At 40.6% G+C, this 15,966-nt stretch overlaps 1 protein-coding gene across 1 annotated transcript; it reads right to left on the reverse strand.

Moving 5' to 3' along the window:
- Positions 1-567: 567 nt before the first annotated feature.
- arpc2 (actin related protein 2/3 complex, subunit 2) lies at positions 568-11,722 on the reverse strand. Its single transcript, XM_004575183.4, has 10 exons — positions 11,498-11,722; positions 9,728-9,762; positions 8,874-8,986; positions 4,491-4,536; positions 4,189-4,375; positions 3,937-4,030; positions 3,226-3,352; positions 3,031-3,131; positions 2,109-2,209; positions 568-1,065 (listed from the first exon to the last, which is right to left on the reverse strand). The coding sequence occupies exons 1-10, from the start codon at positions 11,569-11,571 to the stop codon at positions 1,044-1,046; spliced, it is 900 nt and encodes a 299-aa protein (XP_004575240.1). The 5' UTR covers positions 11,572-11,722; the 3' UTR covers positions 568-1,043.
- Positions 11,723-15,966: the final 4,244 nt, after the last annotated feature.

Raw genomic sequence — 15,966 nt, forward strand, 5'->3', positions numbered from 1 at the left:
TGATTTGGCGCTATATAAATAAAATTGAATTGAATTGAACAACAATCCCACATTCAAAGTCATCTTAGTTGCCTTTGTTCCCGATTTCTCCAGGACCAGGTAATCCTTGAAAACTGAAGAACCTCAACTAAATAAACACACAACAAACCCATCCATCAATCTCCTTCTGCTTATCTGGGGCTGGGTTGCAGGGTAGCAGCCTAAGCAGAGAAGCCCAGACCTCCCTCTCCCTGGCCACCTCCTCCAGCTTATCCAGGGGAACACCAAGGAGTTCCCAGGCCAACCGAGCGATACAACCTCTCCGGCGTGTCCTGAGTCTTCCCTGGGACATCCTCCTGGTGGGACATGCCTGGAACACCTCACCCAGGAGGCGCCCAAGAGGCATCCTCGTCAGATGCCTGAACCACCTCAACTGGCTCCACACAACAAACTTCCTTTTAGTTGTGTGTCCCCAAACACACTGCAAAAGAGTTCAGTTTTTTCACTCTTGGCTATCCTCTATCAGGACAGTAAGCAAACAGTTCACTTGATAAAATTTTATCAAGTGAAAAAAAGTGAACAAAAAGATGCTTTTTTTAAAGCGTGATTTATTTCTCTTTTTTTCATGACAACGGTACAGAAGACATGAAAGTACAGAGGGGACTGAAATCATCCATCATGACTGTGAGGGCAAGCAAGAGTACCAAATGGAGTAAAAGATATCGTATCAAAAATTTCAGTTTTATCATATATATATTTATATAGGACTAATAATTCTTCTTTTCTTTTTAACTATGCAAAGCAAGGAATGCCCTTTTTCCATTTATTGTGAGGGTTTCCTCAGGTACGGACAGCATTATCATTCAACCAAATAAGAATAAAAAAAAACAAACAAAAACAAAACAAAAGTCTGGACATGAGAGGCTGGGAGGGCGGGCGGGGAATTAGAGGCTTCCTGAAGTCCGGTCCGATGTGGCGTTAAGTCTCATTGTGGCGCGTCTGGGCATGCCCACAGGAGGTGGGGGGGCGGGGGTGGATTGTACTTTTTCAGGTTAGGGTCGGCCTCAGCGGGAGAAGGTCTTTCCACTGAAAACGTAAAGACAAAACAGTTTTTTGTCAGATGAGAACATGAACATCGGTCACATGTTATGATAAAAATGAAGACAGAACCAGTGAACAGTGAGCGAGCCCGACTCTCTCCTGCCCTGGTAGGTACCTTAAAAAACAAGCTAAACACAACATTTCCCCTTATTTGTGTCACACATGCTGACTGCTGCCTCCAGCTTTGGATGTAAACAAGTTTCCAAGAAACAGAGTCAAGTTAAAAAAAACCAGTTCAACAAAAAGGACTGCACGTTGTAATCCTCAGCAATTAAAAAAAAAGGACATATTTACAGGTTGTTGTTGGTGCATTTCCTGTTTGTATCGTGTTTTGGCAGGCCCTCTGAGAGCTACTGAAAGATTCCATTCATCTTTGTGCATACCTGAACATCAAAAACGATAGTGCTACACAAGTAACCCTATCATCACATCTAATCTGCCAATCATATAAGGGAATCTGTCGCATGCTTTCGTGTCATTGCGTGACATTAAAGGTGACTGACACTTGGATTTCAGTTTTGTGTTCACATCAACATTTTTTCCCCGTCAGTCGTCAACCTGAGATTCAACAGAAATGTTTATCAACTAACTGCCGAAGCAGCGAGTGGCACTCGTCCAGTCTTCCAATCGAATCGTTCCTATTTCGGTTACACATTAGCCTCGGTGCAAAGCCTCTCTGAGCTCACGCTGTATGTATGCGCACCTTTCAAACAGCAGAAAACTATGCAGGCAAACATGCTGCACACCTCAAAAACACACAGACTGAAAGATGAAAAAGGCGCTTTTATCTGGTAAAAACAGGAGTGCCGAGATAGTATCCCCAGCCTGAATCCGCCGCTTGTTTTGCCTTTTTTATAAGTTATCACGAACAAAGATGCTTCTGATTCCCGAACACATCCTTGTGCAAGATCTGAAATGCGCTAAAGCTGAAGATGAAGCCTTAAAGTGCAGGTGAGGTTGTGTTAAGTCAAATATAATCAGTTGAACTCCGTTTGACAGAAACAGGGAGGAGAGCAGAGGCTACTTACGAGATGGTCTTCATCTCCTTCTTCTCTGCGTCGGGTCGAGCGCGGTTCAGCACCTTGAGGAAGTCTGACGTCTTGGCTCTCATACGTGTGTGAATGTAGGCCTGCGGAAGAGACGGGACATGTGATTCAATGCCAATCGCAACCTTATGATGTTAAGTGTTTAGTCTCCAGTGTTGGCACATTTCCCCTGGTCGCAAGGCTGCAGGGCAGAGGAGGGGGATGCATGCTTTGCTCTGTGCTAATCGCTCGAGCGAAACTGCTCATGCTCGGAAAAAACAGCGGTTGTTTGTTTTCTACGTTTACATCATCGCATTTCTAACATTTAAGCCTATAAATACATCTGCCTCGTCAGCTCACTGTCTGAGACAAAGACAACCAACGTCCACATCTCTGAAATGTCAGTCATACAAAACATGCACTGATTAGGGGTTACAGGAAGCACGTTCGAGCAATCGTGCTTAAGCAAGTCTTGTTTCGTGGGTCGTCGCATCTACACAAACGCCCTCTTGGGGGTAGTCAGACGAGATCTCACCGACAGCGGGACTTTGTATTGTAGAGAAAGAAAAAGAGAGAAAAACCGCACTATCGCGGTGGAGGATTGTTTGTGGTTTTTAGCTTTCAGCTTTGGCAGGTGTGTTTACTGACTTGAGTTCACCTGTCAGGGCCCTTCAAACACAACCAAACAGCTCAGAAATAACACTGCAACGAACAAAACAAGCATTTATTACTTGGGACAAAGATCGGGCTGGATCAAGGATTAAAGCAAAGAAAGTAAAAAAAACAAAAGAAAACAACAACTTTTGTTGTGTAAAATTATTTGAAACCCGGAAAACTTTTACTATCAGTTTTCTCTGTGTATGATGTGCTGCCAAGTAAATAAAACCATCAAGTGTAGAGGAGTGACTGGCTGAGGTGAATTCACCTTGGAGCACTTTATGTGGTAGTGCAGGTAGTCCCTGAAGGTGTGGATGAGGTTGATGGTGTTGTCTCTGGCATTGGCATTGGTGTGACGCGGAAACAGGACTGAAAACACAAAGCAACAAATTAAAACCACTGCGTTAGCTGTGAAGTGACCAGCAAATGCGAGTCTTTGTTAAACTAAAAACAAAGCACCGACCGAAAGTGATGTATCCGATGTTGTCCCCGACGGCGGCGTCTGTGTCCTTCAGCTCCAGAGGAGGCTCCCTGTGGCTGAAGAGCACCTGGGGAGCTGTGTGGCTGGCTCTCCGACCCTCTTTGAACTCCTACACACAGGAAAAATATGTTTGCAGCACTTTTTTAAAGCTTCTTTAATTATCAAAATGAAAAAAGAAAAAGAGAGAGGGCAATACAGTTGGAGTCAGTGGTCGGAATGACAGGAATTACAGGAATATGTTACATGAAAGCGCTCCACTCTGGTCCAGTAGGAGGCGGTAATGCAAATTAAAGCCCCGTTTCCATTAGAACCTACTCGGATCGACTCGGCACAGTTCGCTACTGTTTTCAGGGTTTTCCATTCACTTGGAACCAGGTACTTTTAAAATATCTGCTCTGCAGAGGTTCCAAACAGGTACTAAAATGTGTCATCATCAGACCTCATGCCACTGATTGGCTGGTCAAAATTAAAACCGCCTTTTTTGAAACTCAGCAACAGAGGAAATGGGTATAAAAAAATAACGCAGTGATCCCTCAAGTCTGATAAATAGCCACAGACCAATCATAGAAGCACGTATATTCTTCCCTCGACGTCCATCCAAGTCGAGTCGTGGCGAGTCGATCCGAGTAGGTACGAATGGAAAAGGAGCTAAGCAAAGACAGTAGAAATCAGTAAATGTGGCCTCACACACACCTGCATGAAGACTTTGCCGATGATGACGTCGTCGTCGTCTTTGAACACTGTGCTGAACACCACCGTCACTCTGTCTTTCTTGGCCTCCAAATACCTGCAGCGACCACAAGTTATGTTGGCTTCCAGAGAAATGACAGGAACGAGGTCCGAAATACATCAATTTATTTTTGATATACTTTAAGACCTGTGCTGAAATGGCTAACAAATGTCTTTAACTCTTGCTTTCCTAAATGTTTCTCATGACACACTCACATGGACTCGTCCTCTCTGTAGTGGACCACGGCCCTCTTCTCGCCCTCTTTGCCTTCCTCCTGGAACTTGAAATATTTCTCAAACACTGAGGCAAAGCAGTTCCTCTTGAGCATGCCGGCCTGGTGGACAACCTCATCTTTGTTGGCTGGTAGAACGTCCAGGTCGTAGAGGAGAGACACGTTGTAGCCTGTAATATAATACATGTAGAGCTTTTATTTTTACAGTCGAGGAAAAAAAAAATAGCATCACGGCTCAGCTGATTTCTGAAACTTGCAGAAAAAAAGAGCTCAAAAAGACCTTACCCGCCTCTGGTGAAACCAGGAAGTTCCCATAGACCCTCTTGAGCAACTGGAATTAAAAATATGAACTTTATTTGTAACACACATCCGTATTGTGGTTTTTCAAGAGCTGCACTGCACAGAACAAATGTAGCACAACAGCAAAAGACAGATTACTCAATGGGCCTAAAAAAAAAACAAAACACTGAATAATTACTCTGCTAATTGAAGAGTCTTGTTAGAGGCCCGACTCCAAAGGTGTGGCTTTAATAGCACAGAGGAGAAAAATTAAAAGTTGGAGGCTTTCTTTTAACCACTTTCAAAACAGATCTTTCATTTTCTTGGAAATCTTAGTAGTTTTCACATGTGGTGGGAATCCTGTGAGATCTAAGAGGACCTCTTCCAGCTCCATATTTTTAGACTTGATATCTAAGGTAGCTTTGCAAAAACAAAAAGAAACAAGAAGAAGAACTTTATTGGGATTTTGCAAAAACATGGCCTCTAACCATGTGGTGTGAACCTGTCCATCATTTTGGACGTTTGACAACCGTGGTGACAATGTAGGATCAAGTGAATAAGGTCCTGGTCACCCAGGCCTAGAGACTGGTCTGCAACCATCTGGCAACTACCCGCATAGTATTCTCTAACTGGTTTTAAGTGGTTTCTAGAAGTTGACGGGAGTTGGTGGGGAAAATAACTTTTAAAGACCCAATCAGGCAGGACTTCATGCTGGTCAATGATGCCTTGGCAACCGCCTGTCAATAGAAACGCTCAGTTCTTGACCGGTTAGCAAAAAACCTTCTTGTGACTGCCTTTGTCAGCTAGCGTACCGCTGTGGTCTGTATTTAAAGGGAAGTGATGGACTTTGAGCTGTAGTGATACTGTGAGCAGTGTGACGCTAACAGGAAATGGGAAAGGTCAACTTTCAGACTAAAAGTTGCACCTTCTGAAACATGTTGGCTGCAGTGCTGCAGCATAACTTTTACTTTAAAAAACAATGTTCTGTATTTCTAATTAGATTCAAGCTGTATCTTATCCACATCCTTTTCAATGTGAACTACCGCTGGGCCTGCAGTTAACAGATATTTGCAGACAAACATCAAAAACTACAGGCAACCAAAGCAATCGCTACATTTTTGATCCAGCGACAACAAGCAGCTTTAAAGAATCACTGCCAACCAGTGGGAGAACACACATTTTCCCCTAACAACTGGTGGCTCCATCACATAGAATATGGCATGTGCTAATGACGTCACATGAGAAACCTCAATATTAATATCTAAGAACGCAACATAAATTCATTAATAGATTTATGAACTCTAATATAAATGAAAGAGTACTTTTGGCAGCTTCCTCATGTCCCAAGACTTCTCACCACAGTGGACGCATCTACATACTGATATCAGGACTCGAGACGAGTATCAGAAGGAAACTAGCTTTTGACACAGGAGCCTGGGTTTGTGTCTCAATCCAAAGGAGAAAAATGGCCACTGAAGCTTTACGATTACTGCCGTAGAGTCAACGCTTGGATTGGTGTTTGGATGTTAAAATGTGATATAGCCACTTTTACTGACATCATACAGAGCTGAGAGTAGAAAACAAATGTTTGTAATAGAGTTTCTACCTCCTGGGAATTACTCATACATACACTGACTTGTTGAACATCCGGAATTTCATGTGTATAAGAGATAAGAGCGTGAGAGGTCCGTTTTAAGTATGTGGTTTACAACAGAGCAGAGAGGTGGCTAAACAAACTTGCCGCTCAATGAAAGACTTGTACTGTGACAGGAAGGAGGTGTGTGTGTTTCAAGGAGGTAATGAAAGGTCGGAGGCTCCTCTGTAATAGATGCCTGTCATTCAGGAATGAACAGAGCAATATGCAAATCAGACCAGTCTCCTCACAGGGGTCTGTTCTTTCTTCCTTGTACTTGCTCCCTTTAGGTCAAATTACTCGACATACCAACATCACATTTGATTTTGCTGCTATGTAGATGGTTTACAACTGTATTTACCCATGAAACAGCTATTCCATAAGAGGGCTAAGTTTCACATTGTTTGGTCCTCTAACAGAGCGGCTGATGGGTAACCTGGGCTTTTGAACTCCTTTTATTAAAACGCAGGTTAAGAACTTTAAGATAATCTTTGACAAATCAACGCAGCCAAGTCAAGAGAGCAGTTTGTTCCAAACTTTTTTGTGGTTATGCATGCCTTGTGTTCCACCCACAGACTGGACTGCTGTTTTGCGCTGCATACTGGAGTTGCTCAATCATATGCTGCGGCCAGATTACTGACTGGGACAAAACAAAACGTTTGCAGCCTGTGCTTGACAGAATCCAGAGTAAAGTGACACTGTTGGAGTTTAAAGCCTTAAATTATCTTGATAAGCTTCCTGATCACTTTTCACTATTAAGCAGTTGAAGCTTATTTCAAAGGGGGCTCGTGCCTTTGCTGTTATCACACCCAAACCCTGGGATCTCCTCACAAGTAATCTCAGACAAGCATCAACTGTGTCTTTAAATCTCAGCTGACGTTCTGCCAAGCTTTAGGAAACTGCAGTTTTCTGAAACTGTCATTGTGTTAATTCATGCAAACACTGAATGTGTGTAGCGCCTATTTAGTTTTTAGTGTGTGTGAGAATGAGCAAGTGGCTTAAAAAACAGCCCCTGCGCTGCTCATCCAAAAACTGTTTTCCAAACTGACTCGTCACAGGAAGAATAAAACGAATGTGCCACTATTCACACCGCTATTCCCAGCTTCAGGGAACGAGGAGGGGCGAAGCGGCTGGGCAGCAGCCAAGCCTTTCATACACAGTGGCTGCTGCTCGCAGTCAGCACTTCCTCGCCTGGGGTGAGTCACACACACACACTTCCTGTTTCTACTGAAAGCCTCAGCGGCTGCTTTCTTCCTTACATGGCAACAGAGCACTTGTGTAGGTTTGTGTGTGTTTGTGTGTGTGGAGGGAAATAATGACCTCATTCTACTTTTATTTTATATCTCAGATCGACTCACCATCATCAGGAATCAAATTCAGTAGCAGCCTTGCCTGAACCCATGGCTCTTTTTACAGTTTCACTTGCACTCAGGTTTATTATCACTGAAATCAAAGTGTGCAATGAAAGACACTTGCACGCACTGTCCCAGATTAACTCTCATGTACTGTAGAATAAGGAGGGGATGTTTTTCTCATTATCATTTAATATTTTAATATGTCATTATTAGTTCATTAGAAGAAAACTGAACAAAGCTAAGCATATTTCAATCAGATGCCACAAAAAACCAACCCAAAACCTCACGTTTGTTTTAGTGCTTTTCATTAAAATAATCATATATCGTGCTGAAGAACAAAGCAAAACTAAAGGTCCTTTATGTTCAAGCCTGGATGAAACTCGGGCACTTTTAGTGCGCTCAAGGATGAAACACCAACACAAAAAAATGCAAAACAAAGCAGCAGGTGCCATGACCACCCGGATTTACCCCCTTTAAAAGGAAACCAAAACATATTTTGCTTGGTTGTGCAGTTTTCTCCCTTAATCTGCCTTTGATCAGCTTCTATTCACTGCTTAGAATAACAGAGCATAAATGGACCAATGCACAGCACTGAATAATGCTGCATGTGTGTATCAAACGCCAGCACAGACATAAAAGGACACAGGCCTCTGAGTGACACCGAAGCGTGGTACAGACAGCAGCCAGCAGTGTGGTGGACGTTTATACCAGATTCTACCCACGTTTGCAGCTCGACATGCAGGGCTGGTTTATTGTGACACCACAGCATGTTAGAAGAAGTTTAAAGTCACATTAAAACAATATCACAATAATTGACTCATATTAAGCATAGCCGTAAAAAGGCGACTGAATGGAAAGAAGGTAACCCCCTTGTGACTGTACTTAAGCCTCGGTTCACAACTGCTTTTTCCTACTCTTGTGCCGAGCTGACATCATCGTGGATCGCCTTATATGGTCATCATAGCCACAGCCAAAGTCGAGTTTATAAGAAGTAGGTTCTGTTTGTAAAAACCCACATGAGGGACAGCTAAGCAGAAAAAAGGGGCTTTTAGAGAGCGTGGCTTAAAGAGACAGGACCTACAGTGTGTGGGTTCAGATAAAGGGTGAACTGAGGAGCTGCAGAAAGGACAGCTATAAGATGACCAATCATACAAAGCAGCTTTAGTCCCTGATTTAAACTATAGATGTGATAATAATAACTCTTTTAAGGTTATCCTTAATTGCACTTTCTGTATAACGAGAATGTTCTTGTGTTGTAGAGGATGTGAAACCAGCTATAATCAAGACTCTGCAAAGGCCTCTGTGTCATACATGCTAAATAAAAAAATCATCTGATTCTTTGTATTCAGGTTTTGAGAAACATTTTCCAGCCTCTCGCTCTCTTTTGTGTGTGTGTTTTACCTCGTCAGCTCCATGATCCTGCAGCTCCTTGTAGAACTTCAGAGAGATGCTGATCATCACTTTGGTCTTGTCCCCATTGGGGTTGGAGATGTGGTACAAGACGCCATCGAAGTCTGCAGCACACAGGCACAGAGTTAATACCAGCGGGGGAGAAATGCTCAACTTTAAATGAATTATAAAACCCATTTAAAAACAACTCGTGTTGACCAAAGTGCTGTACAAACATAAAACAGAAGACAAGGGAATGGATAAGAAATAAGTAAAATACATGCTAGTAGGCGCTAAACACATTCAGTCACAGCTGAAACAGGCACAGGAGACACGGTGAGCAACTCAGGAAAGACTCCAATGAACGCCTCGATCTTTTCATTCCTCACTTAGACAGACGAGACGTCTTAGTAATCTCAGTCCATGTTTTCAGATTCAACACTGATTACAGGAACATGTGCAATAAGCTGGCTGCATAATAGGAAACTGAAGACAACACCACCATCAGCACCACCCTTTAAATTTTGAAATAGGCGTGCACAAAAATGTGATTGTGTCTGATCAAATCCAAACATTACATTACAACCTTCTTCACAGCGGGTTACACAAAATACTGCACGACACAACACACACAGAAATCTATAAGCCATAATATGAACTACATTAAAGTCATTTAAAGAAATGTCATGCGACCCATCCAACACTGGCTCATATGATTTGGTTTCATTTAATTCGGAGAACAGCAAAAAGGCTCAACTCGGCTGAGAGAGCCACGTTATCGAAACTGTGTGTTAAAATCTAAACACGGATATTCAAATATAGTACAAACGGGGCAAAAATAGCACGCTGCTGCACGAGACACTCACCCGCAAACGTCACATCGACGGCCTCTGGTTTGGTTCTGTGAGGAGAAAAAGAAACAACATGAGGAGACCAGTTTGTTAAGCCCACAAAGCTGGAGTTCAATTTACCATCTTAAATAGCATCAAAACAAACAAAGAAACAATGAAGGTAGTGAGGAGGTTTAAGTAGACTTGATGGTTAAAAAGGGAACAAAAAGGGTCATCACAGCATTCAAAGCCACGCACTGCAAACAAGCTAGCTAGCTATTGCTTTGTTTCCCGTTTGTTATAATTACTGCCACTAGATTCTTTATATTTGTATGATGAAAGATGATTAGAGCCCATCCAATGTAGGTTTTTAAGAATGATACTAATACCGATGTTTGGTGATTTAAAAAAAAAATGCAATAACATGGTTGAATTTGCAGACATTATTCTGCAAAAGGAGAAACAAAAAGAACTGCTAGTAGCAGTTGCAGCTGACCAAACTAAATCACTTCCTCTGATAAAACCATAAAAGCTCAACAGTATCTCTAGCTTTACAGCACGTGTAGAGTGGCTTAGTCAAGGGTGTTTTCACGGTAAGCTGGTTACCAGTTTGTGAAATACATGGATGGGGAGTTAATCAGAACTGACCCTCATTATTTCTTCTACATTATAATCTGAACAGGACCTGTTAGTTGCTGTTCAAGTTACAGTACTGTGCAATACTGGTATTACTCCAGCTGCCAGTCAAGGACTGGGACACAAATTAATTGCAAGATGAAGCCGTGCGCTTGCTAAAATGCAAAACATTTAAATGTTTTATGTAATGACGTCATGATGGAGTCACAGCTTTAATGAATCATCTCGACACGACAGCTTAAAAAACAAACAAAAAACAAACAAACAATATAAGCAATGCCTGGGGAATGCACAGTAGCAAATCAACAGTGTAAAGGTGGATGCTGCAGCGACTTGTCCACACGCTCATGCTCTGAGGAGCTGCAGCTGCTGGCTGTGCAGAGCAGACTTGACTCAGCCTGACTACAGGAATGCGGAAGCAGGAGAAAAAGCGAGAGAGATGGGCGATGGTTGGCTATCATTTAGCCACTAAAAGCTTTATGTACTGCCGCGGAAGGCAAATAAATGGTCTTTATTAAGTGAAAACACCGCGGGCATATAATCTGATCTGCCGTGGTGGAGTGACACCGGAAATGAGAAGATAGTTTGCCTTGACAAACCTGTTGTGTCCGAAAAAAAGAAATAAAGTCCTCACTTCATATAAAAATATATACTATATTTATAAAAATAGTTTTTATAGGCGGTTTGTGATTTTACATATGATGTTATCAACCAGTGTGGAATAGCTTAATCATTTTTTAAAAAAAGCTTATAAATTAGCTTTATTCCCGCTAGCTCCCTTAAGGCTATGTAACCTTTTAAAAATATTTGCTTCGTATTTATTGGCAGCGCAGTGTAAATATAACCTAAGTATCTATTGTGTGCTTTGTTGTTTTATCTCCAAGGTATGTGGGAGAACCGCCAGGGGAGATAAAATTCAATGGGGTTACAATTTTTGGCACAACACCGCCCGTGCAGACACACCCCGGCTCGTCGAGGCAGAGCAACAAGCTAACTCTATGTGTATTTCTGCACTTTAAAAAAAATCAATACTCTTTAGACCACATAGCTTAACTTTGTTGAACCTGCTGTACCCGATCTCCCCCGTTTCTTTAAATGAAGCCATCATCTTCTGTAAGAAGCTAAAGGGGAAGCTAGCGGTGCTAGCCAGGTGTAGCGATGATTTCTCACCCGTTGGATGCGCCGTCGAACTTGAGCGTCAGCGTCTCCTCGATAATGCGGTTATTAATTTCTAACAGGATCATCGCAGCGGACGCCGGTGTCGAGGAAAAGGGGGGATAAGCGGTGTTGTTTGGTGGGGTTCACCTCTTTGTGTCAAATTCTGCAAATTTTTTCCTGCCCTGACAGACCCGACCGCTTCCGTCGAGGCTACTTCCGCCCGCAACTTCCGCGTATTTTACTCGCAGGGCCCAAATAAGACTGGGGCGTCTAAAATAATGCCTGTAATAAATTCGTAATGACAGTACTGCGGCGGGTTCATAAGAAAGAAACAGGTGTCCGCGACTTAATAAGTGTAAATGGTACATCAATCACAATTTTAGGGCCACACAACTGCACTAATCAGGAAATACTTGTTCATACTTGTTATTTAAAAAAGGCTATTTATTTATTTAGAACAGACTGCTGTAAGAGAGAAAAGGAAGGTTTTCATGAGGATAGTGAGACCTGCTGTGGTGCATGGTTTGAAGGTGTAACTTACAAAAAGACAGATATAGTTTGGAGACAAAGTTAGAGAGGCAAGACTGAGCTGGTTTGGATGTGTGCAGAGGAGGATGGTGGATATATTGGACAACGCAAAAATGAATATGAGCTGGCAGGCAGAAGGAGAAGAGGAAACCACATAGATGGTTCATGGATGCTGTTGAGGAGGACAGTGGAGGATGCTGGGATAGGGTGAGGTGAGGCAGATGATCCACTGCGGCGACCTCTAAGGAATCAGCTAAAAGAAGTCGAAAAAAGAAAAGAAAACAAATAGACTACATTACTCTAAAGACTTATTTAAATAGGGAAACCTGATGTGAAAATTAAGTAACCTGAGATTAATTGAGTGTGGGGAAAGCACACAAATTACTTAGAAAAGGCCCTATACTCAGCAAGGCAATAATGCTTCTAAGTTGAATATGAATAATGTTTCTCATAACACACGCACATATTATGTTACATGACCAGTCTGATAACCATTTACAAGCTTAGTTGGAAAAGGAAAAGAAGGTGTGGTTTCTTAAAAAGTCTGAAAACAAAGTGAGCCATTGTTTTCTGGTTTAGAGAAGCTGTGACTTCTCCATCCAACTACAAATGAAACATGCAGTATTGCACGTCTTGCGCCGCCCCTCATTTCTTTAAATTTTGTTAGGCAAATGTGAAACATGTGCAGCAGTCTTTTTTTTTAACATGCACACATAGATAAATACATAAATAGAAATGCGGTATGTAATGTAAAAACAAAGCTTGTAGAATTATAAGTATAACTCTGCAATGATACTAATAATAACAAGAAATCGTTAAATTGGTGTGATCATCTTTATTCTCCATCACAGCCTGAGTTCTCTTAGTCAAGCCTGCTTATTATTTCTTTAAGGACATGGCTTTCAGATTCAGTTCATCTGCTATAGATAGATTTTTTTCTTTTGTCTACCACCTGCCCAGTTTCCTCAAATTTCTTAAGGACACACTGCGCATCATGTAGAGATGCCAAGTCAAGTCGTTGGCAAATAGCTATTTGGCAGCCACCTCTCTGCAAACAAACAGAAAGCTTTGCTCTGGAAATGATCAGGTACAATTATTCAAATTCAAATTTTATTTGTTACGTACACAGTCATACACAGTACGATATGCAGTGAAATGCTTGGACAACTGCTCGTGACCTAAAGAAAACAAAAAAGGAAAAGGCTATGAATAAGATAGGAAATAAATATGAAAAATTAAAAAGGGTAAATTTAACTAGGAAGGAATAAAATATAAATTAAGGTTAAAAATGAAATAACTGTACAACACAAATTAGAATGAAGGGTAAATTTAACTGGGAAGAATAAGATAAAATATATAAATTAAAGTTGAAAATAAAATAACTGTACAACAAAATACACAATATACAGTATAGAAATATATACGAATGTATGAAGAAATATAAATAAATATATACACAATAACAGCAGCTGTACAAGTATTAACTGGAAATGAAGAATGTAGTGACCAGTGTTGTGCAATCCACATTATGTCTTGTGCAGTGCAAATATGCTTAAAGTGATTAAGTGATGAAGTGAAAACAATGTCCAGAAAGTCCAGTGTGTGTGTAAGAACTGTATGTGTGGGTCAGTACTGTGTGGTGGTGTGATTGAGAGACCGTATCGCCTGCGGGAAGAAGCAAAAATAATGTCAAAACACAAATATGTGTTACATGTTTCTGATGTGCTAAAAGTTTTGATATGAGCATGAATCCTCTGTTTGGAGATTATAAATCATCAGGTCATCAATATTCTCAACTGTTTATCCAAATCAGGGCTTTCATTTAGTTCGACTTTTATGTAAATCAACATTATTAAATCTATCATCGGTATAAGAGAGGAAAACATTTTAGTACTGTAATAAAGCTCATACAATGTTAACAATGTTATTATAAATACATTAAAAATACATTAAATATCTTATAACACCTTGTACCTGGCGGGATTACCAAGTTAACTTCCCCAACAATGTTAATCGCTCATACAGACACTGTTATTGGCAAAACAGTCTAAATTCCTGAATGCAACCCCTGCTGTTTATGCTGTTAGACATTTTCTGCTTAACTGGCAGCATGAACGGTATTCCGCGATTTCTTGTCAGGGTCTTGTCAGTGATCTGGTGTCTGTCACCATGATGCTGCTGGTACCCACTTCCCCCAGACCAACTGGTTTGGTCATGTCAAAACATTTTCATTTTTCATTTTGGATTTTTTGTTAAATTTCCTCACAGAGGACTTTTGCTCGCATTGTTAGAGATCACACTCAACGGGATTACAAGGAAACTGGACTCTTCAGTCTGACCTCCATGTAAGGCACTTGGTGAGTACAGTGCTGCTTTTCTTGGTTAAAGATGTAACTATGTACAATTCATTCTAAAGTTTGAATGTAATAATCAAATGTGCTTGGGTTGGGTGATCAAACCCCCCAAAACAAACAAAAACAACCCAAACACTTGATGTGTGGTTATTTTTATATTTTTGCTGATAAATAAAATGTACTCTCCAGCACAAACCTGTGTAGCCAGTCGTAAAGCAAACTTGGTGTTGGTGTAATTAAAAGATATGGTAAACGAACCATCAGTAGCTGCCAAGCCTGACATCTTTAGAGCAATACAATAGAACAATACAATTAATAAGAAAGAACCATGTAAAGATGAAAAGAAGCAAAACAGGAAACCTGGTATGTAGAAGCAGATAATGACTCCCTCTGACTAACCATATAGTTATACAGTATTCAGGGTTTTTGATTTTTGATTGGCACAGATTTTTATCCCGGCTCTCCCTCCTGACACAGTCTCCACAGGAATTTTCGAGCTTTTCCACAAATACCTACTCCTACCAGTCCCACCCTGGTCTTGAGTCGGGGCTTAACGTGCTAATTTACATATATTATCACTGAACTTGTATTAATCACGGAGCCACTTAATTACCAGACAAATCTTTCATCAAATAGTGAGATATCTTATGGAGTTATTTTCAGTGGGGTTTACACTATTATACATTTCATAAGACAAACCATAATTTGGGAGATATTTTACAATGAAAGATGTTGAGACTGGATTTTACTACATTGATGAGAAAATCCATAAAAATGCAATGAAATGCATGATTTTACAGAAAACGTATTTAAACCATATTTGTGTTTTTACAGATTGATGAATCTGTATTTTCTAACCATTTACCTATTTATGTTCACATCTTTTTACATTTTTTATACAGTGTTAATAAATAATAAAAAATAGTAAAGTTTCTGATCAGTCATAACTTAGGCTTTAAATATGTGCTGATAAATAAAATAAAAGCATATATGTAATAGTTAGCTATAGTTAAACCTTTACATAAGTACACAAATTATTGAAGAAAAAAAGGCAAACGTAAAAACAAACAAACAAAGAAACGACCTTCACTTTCAGATTTTCATTGTCATTTTTTTATATTTTATTGTTGCTCATATGATTTATTTTACATATAAAACTTCAGTTAAGTTTCTTGTGTTTTCTATAAGGTTTTATATTGTAATAGAATGCTACCAGTTTATTATAAACGTGCATAACATTGTGGAGACAAACCTTTCGTGAATAACTTGTTTGGCTGCGCCAGTTCTCCTGAACAGAAACTGATAGGGTTAAAATGCATTAAAAAAATAGCGAGCGTGCCAGGTGTTATTTTCAGTGTGTCACTGAGGAAACAAGACGCTGCTGAATTTGCATTAGCAGCGATCTGATCTTTGCATTAACGCTGTGCCTTTTGTGCATTTTGCTTCCTCATTTTTTGCACAATTCGCTTTCTCTTTGCAGAATGAGCAGTCCCATCTTGGGGCAAACGTGTGCATCATCATTATGTGACAGACACATAAATCAAGCAGTGATCCAAGTTATAGTTAGACAAGAAATGATGGCCTCCTTCTTTACATGTT

This window comes from Maylandia zebra, linkage group LG23, assembly GCF_041146795.1.
Source record: "Maylandia zebra isolate NMK-2024a linkage group LG23, Mzebra_GT3a, whole genome shotgun sequence".
Classification (NCBI taxonomy): domain Eukaryota; kingdom Metazoa; phylum Chordata; class Actinopteri; order Cichliformes; family Cichlidae; genus Maylandia; species Maylandia zebra.

Excerpts from the sequence above, each read along its gene's own strand:
- arpc2 (XM_004575183.4), bottom strand. The coding sequence starts at position 11,571 with ATGATCCTGTTAGAAATTAATAACCGCATTATCGAGGAGACGCTGACG. Across the intron at positions 3,353-3,936 it reads TCGGCAAAGTCTTCATGCAG|GAGTTCAAAGAGGGTCGGAG; the intron begins GTGTGTGTGAGG and ends TCCTGTGTGTAG. Across the intron at positions 2,210-3,030 it reads ACCACATAAAGTGCTCCAAG|GCCTACATTCACACACGTAT; the intron begins GTGAATTCACCT and ends TCTCTTCCGCAG.